Source organism: Callithrix jacchus, chromosome 17 (genome assembly GCF_049354715.1).
Source record: "Callithrix jacchus isolate 240 chromosome 17, calJac240_pri, whole genome shotgun sequence".
Taxonomy (NCBI): domain Eukaryota; kingdom Metazoa; phylum Chordata; class Mammalia; order Primates; family Cebidae; genus Callithrix; species Callithrix jacchus.
In genome coordinates this window covers 73,827,484-73,833,483 of record NC_133518.1, presented here as the reverse complement: position 1 = coordinate 73,833,483, position 6,000 = coordinate 73,827,484, and the positions used below count along the sequence as shown (strand labels likewise).

The 6,000-nt window shown below is 37.3% G+C and overlaps 1 protein-coding gene across 50 annotated transcripts in view; it reads right to left on the bottom strand.

The window, feature by feature from the left end:
- Positions 1-1,661: 1,661 nt before the first annotated feature.
- ARPP21 (cAMP regulated phosphoprotein 21) overlaps positions 1,662-6,000 on the bottom strand; it is a 160,664-nt gene continuing 156,325 nt past the window's right edge. For all 50 annotated transcript variants that reach the window (XM_008983987.4, XM_078354527.1, XM_078354541.1 and 47 more), the window contains 2 exons: positions 3,616-3,761; positions 1,662-2,447 (listed from right to left, as the gene is read on the bottom strand). In XM_008983987.4, the coding sequence (XP_008982235.2) occupies positions 2,190-2,447; positions 3,616-3,761 (404 nt within the window). In that variant the 3' untranslated portion in view covers positions 1,662-2,189. The remainder of the gene's footprint in view (positions 2,448-3,615; positions 3,762-6,000) is intronic.

Genomic DNA, 6,000 nt, shown 5'->3' with positions numbered 1-6,000 from the left:
TTGAGGCTCTCACCAGATGCGGCTGCCCAATCTTGGACTTTCCAGCCATCAGCATTGTGAGCTAAGTAAACCTTATTTCTTTGTAAATTACTCAGCTTCAGGTATTCTGTTATAGCTACAAAAATAAACTAAAACAGATGTATGCAAATATTTTGTGAAAGTAATAAAGAAGGCTTGGCCTGGAATAGTATCCACATGAATTTATACAACAATGGTCAAATGGCTGAACATGAAATGCTCCTACATCTTTGGAGAAGAGTGGCCAAATGAAACTTCTTTAGGTGTAAAGCCCTGTCTTTACCACTAGCATAGTCAATATTTCAAATCCATGGAAAAGAAGGCTCAGTAACTCTAAGGATTTTGAAAGAAAATGTCAAAAGTTTGCCGAATTTTCTGGAAAAAGGTAAGTAGTTAGGCTCATATTTGGATTCTTAAATTTAGGATCACTGCCAAAATCAAAAAGCTAAATGGAGAATATTTGCCAACCCGTCTTTCCATTAGGGAAAGGTATTAATTAAGCAAACACATCACTCTTTTTCAAAGTAGCTAATGGCTCACTAAGAAAAAAATGCAACATCCTCTTCTTATAACGCTTCTCATGGTCAGCGTAGACCATGAAAATATTGGTAGACTGAAATTTGGACAAAATAGAACAGACTTCATAAGGAAGTCTGTTTATTCAAAGCCAGTGAGAGTATGTGTGAGAGTTCCACTTCAAAGGAAAAAGAAAATAATAGTAGAGAATGAAGTGATGGTGATCTGCTAAATAGAGCTGTTAACTGGTTGCTTGACTCTCCCCCTAGCTGAACAACATGAAAATAGCAATTCTAACAAAAAATGTGACAATATGAAAATCAGTGGAAATTATCCAGATACACTCTCTATATTCCTCCAGTAGGTATTAACGGCTTTTAGGCAGAAAGTATAAAATACAAAACTATTAGTTATTGTGCTGTGATACTAAAGTGAAAACAAAGGGGTTTTATTTCCCCATTAAATATCTTCCAGAAGGGCCAAATCTCAGAGTTCACAGTTCTGTTATTTCTCAGAGAGTCATTAGGTAGCCATAGGCTTCATCTAAATGGAATTTCCAATGTTCTAGATCTTTGCAATTAAATCATTTCTATATTTACTTTGTTTTAAATTAATGGGACAAACATTAGCACTTTTGAGTTACTGACTCACTGTTAATACTAGAGGCACTTTTCGTTGTACGACCCAATACAACAGGCAGGATTAGACCATGCCTCTTCTAAGTTTCCTCTAAACAAAGATACCTTGTTTTCAGGTACATGATGAAACTCATGTGAAGGTAGAACAGGGTTTGGTATAGGGCTGCTGTTAATGATGGCATGCAGGTTTTCCTAGTTGGTGAAGTATAACTACATAGTTTTAATAATCCTATAATAGGAAGGTATATATTTTAAAACTGCAAACTCTATGAATGAATGAAATAGATACCATCTTATTTTCAGGACCCCTTAGTATTATGACAATAAACTATAGCTGGTTAAGACTTTGCTACAACATGTCCCCATGTGATGCCAGTTGACTTATAAAAACCTGAAATACCTTTTCCATGCAGTAGTCATGAAATAGTGTTTGAAGGGAACACAGTGACACATAAGAAAACACACATGGGAAGACACAGTGAACCAAACTGGTGGTAAAAACATGACCTTCCTCCATAAGGCCAAATAGTTTTATTTTGATTAAACACTACAATACAGTATATATCCATTAAAAAAGAAAACTCTATAATGTATATAAATTATTCCTTCAATTCATCAATTCTTCTTTTCTTTTCCATTACAGCTTTGGTACAATGTGATTTAGTATATAATTTTTAAATACTTTTAGCATCACAAACTCAACACAAAGTACAAAACTAATCCAAATTAGGGATATTATAGTGTACACAGTGGTATTCAGTGGTAGGAGAAAATCTTACCTTGATGAATTCATGTCACTAGCTAAGCTATAAAGGCATACCTAGCAGACATGACAGAAATATGCACCATTAACCAGCTAACGTGTGTATTAGTCTTTGTTTATTTTTTACAGAATACCAGCAGCAATCATTTGAGTGTTGAGTGAATACTTAAGTCCTCAGCCTGTTCTCCCACCTTGTTCCTCTTCCATCAAAGGCTATGAGAAATATCTGAAAAAATGTACCACAGCCAGAGCTCTCAGAATTTGACCTGCCAACCGGCATTGCTCATACTCACACAGTTTGTCCTGCAGCTAGGCGACACCACTGGGACAGTGCTGGAGGGGCAGTGTGGGCCAATCAGCCTAAGGTTGTTCTGAGGGGTGGGCGGTGTGACGTTACAGTAAACAGGCATTCCAGTGGCTGGGAGTGACCCTTGACCTGCCTGGTTAGGTAGCATGATTGGCTGTTGGTATGACTGCTGGGGCAGTCCTTGAGAACCCTGGGTCATTGGCACCTGTAAAAAGACACAAGCAAGAACCCTGTATGAAGAGGCTATTTTGAGATGTACAATAAGCAACATGGTGTCATAATAAATATTCAACCTTTTGAGTTCCTAACAGATCATCAATTCCAGCTCTGCCATTTATCAGCTGTTTCACATTAGGAAAGTCACTTAACCTCTCTGATTCCCTAGTCCATGGTGATAATGACATCCCTGCTTTAAAGTGCCATTGAAAGGATTGAAGGGATGGGGTACAGTGCCCGGCACACTGCCTGGAATGCAGTAGATGCTCAGAAGGTTATATTTCTGAGCTTCCTTCCATTTTCTCTTGATGACCTCCAGAAACTAAAGTCTAGATTTTTTCTCAGTTTGGTTTTTTCTCAGTTTGAAAAGCCATGCTCCCTTTCTGGTTTTATGGAAAGTGGCCTGGAGCCTTCCATAGTAAAATGGACTTTCATCCTGGGCACCTGTTAGACTTTCAACCAACTTTAGAAAACACTTATTGTGGAGCTTGTAGGTAGAAGTTGATGCAATGTGAGTGAGAATAGTAGGGTACAGGGCCCTAGGATATGTCCTTGAGGGTCAGAAGCACCTGGAACAGTTAAATTTAATTATTATACCATTTCACTAACTCTTCATTTCTATCCTGGGGTATTTTAGAATGCACATTACAAAAGAACACATAACGCTTTTCTAATACTCAACTTGGGTTTGGTCCAAAGAATGGAGTTGTTAGGAACTATAAATGCCCTTTCAATGAATCTGAGATGTCATATTAAAATCTCTTATAACTTAAAGTTATGGAAAAATGAAGTTTATTTGGATGTGTACAAAAATGAGTGGAAATTTGTCATGAGGACTTTCTACCAATAAACAAATGCAATAAAATTTCTAAAGATCTTTATGAATGAGACTGTAGACCAATGCATTTTAGTCCGTGAATATGAAGTTTATATGGAAATAAACTTAGCAGGGTATTCAAATGCCACAGAAGTTACAGAAGCATGCATTTTCCATTTTCTACTTTTCTGTTTAAATCTTGATTCAAAGTGAATTATCAACAATTATGGGCCAAGCACCCACTACCCAGCCAACCACGCAAACCAGGGCCATACCCACAGCTTCCACTTTGGCAAGTGCTACTTAATAACCCAAAATTTTCCAAGCTGCTTATGTGCACCTGATAAGAAGACATAGTTGGGTAGGAAACCATCACACTTTGCATCGGAGTTCCTTGGTTATTCATCACGGTCTGACTCTGAGGTGGCTGCTGCACTCCTATTAGGCCTTGGAATCCCTGCTGACCAGACAAAACTGGCTGGTAACCTGGGAAGAAAAGAGACCTCTTGAACTGCTTGTGCCAGAATGAACACTGTGATGTTTCATGGGGTAAAGGGACTGGTTCAGGAGGCAGCCTTCAGACAACTCAATCTCCACATCCAGAATGAGTTATCAGATGTTTATTCCCTAAGAATGCATTTTTTCTTTTTTTACTTCTAAGAATGAACAAGATTATGGCTTCAAAAATTCACTGACATTTCCATTGTCAGGCAGAATGGTCTGTTGAACATATGTGACAATGGTAAATTCTTCATGGCACAAAAACAGAAAATTCTATTGAGCCCAGTTGACTACTATAAATTATACCTTTCATATTTGGCTTTTTCTTTGGTTTTGAGGATATTTGGGGAATTCACAGATTATCTGTCAAGATATTTTAAAATTAAATTGACTCATTCCCTTACTATCCCCTCTTCCTGGACAATCTCTTTTCACACGTAGAGACCACCAAACAGCCTATTCATTTTGGATGAATTTTATTTTCTTTGTGTTCTAGTGAACCAAATGACTCACTACCCTGAGGAATTCACAGTAACCACTGCCTTAGACAAAAAGGCAACAGCAAGTGGAAGGCATGCGATATTTTTATTCTGTTTCACCACTAGCTTCAGAGAGAATTTTTTTTGGTAAAATACTCCAAAATGTAACCAAATATTAATATATATAATAGATAATACAGAATACAATATTCAAAAATTTATCTGTTCATGTCATTGTGGGTGGGTAAGTTTGTTTGCTTTCTTTTTTTTTTTTTCCAAGTAGGCCAGAATTTATTTATTCTAGTTATTTAAATCCTCACTTCAATGAGTGGTTTAAAATGCATCCTTATAAAGGAAGCCTGTGGATTGTTCTCGTAAATGTTGGGAAGAAAGTTATGATTTAGGTGAAAATGACACAGTGGTAGAGAAATGAAACAGATTCACTTTATGCCGTATAATAAGCTTCTGCCAGAGCTCATACTATTAACCATGTAGAGTACCTGAGAATAAGTGGAACCACTATCTTAATACAATTCTCTGAGAGAAAAGAATCTTTAAAGTCCTAGATTTTCATAACACAAATATAAACTAGGTTTCACAATCAGATTTTTAACATTGAAACCAAAAGTTAAAATATAGCTAATCAATATGCATCATTAATAAATAATCTATATATTGAGTGCCTGTTAAGAGTCTTTATATTGAAGAAGGATCACATTATATTACAGTCTTTATAGAAGACAATACGTAACTATCCTTGGATATACAAAAATATATCTTCATTCATTTCAGAAATATGAAAACATGGCTTTTAAATAGTCACTGAATTAGGAGATTGGCTCAGTTCATCAAATGAGGCTTCCTCAGTTTGGAGAACCAGAGAGCAAGCTTAGAAAAAGGCCAGTTTGGGAGGTCTGGCCTATGCCTGCAATTGGCGAGTGGAACCAGTGTGTAATCTAAAAAGCTACCCTTTGTCTTTCCTTATGTGTCTCATTGTTTTACATTCTTATTACCCTAAATCATAGTGGTTTCAATTTATTGAATTATTTTAAATTCTTTTAAGACAGCACATATTATGAATATAGTTAGGTATAATGGCCACATTTCCTTGAGCTACATTCTGTCCACAGTTGATAGAACCTTCCTTTAATATGCTTGGTACGTCTATTTAAGACTAACAAGGGCTGGGCGTGGTGTCTCACGCCTGTAATCCCAGCACTTTGGGAGGCTGAGGCGGGCGGATCACAGGGTCAAGAGATCGAGACCATCCTGGTCAACATGGTGAAACTCCGTCTCTACTAAAAATACAAAAAAAAAAAAAAAAAAAAAAATAGCTGGGCGTTGTGGCGTGCGCCTGTAGTCCCAGCTACTCAGGAGGCTGAGGCAGGAGAATCACTTGAAGCCGGGAGGTGCAGGTGCAGTGAGCTGAGATCGCGCTACTCCAGCCTGGTGCCTGGCGACAGAGCAAGACTCTTGTCTCAAAGAAAACAAAAAAGACTAACAAGATAAGCTCAGAATTCTGATACCTACAGTGTTTGAGGTTTATATGATAAGGAAAAACCATCAGACCTGGGAACAAGAAATGCGATTAAGCCCATATTACCATTTTCACTACTTCTACTTCTCTGGTCTCATTTGCAGACACGACCTGAGAGAACATTCTTTTCACATTAATTGCAGAAAATAGATTTTGATTGTTTTTCATTGGCTAGGTCTTTCATTGTGATTCATAGATCCAATTGCCC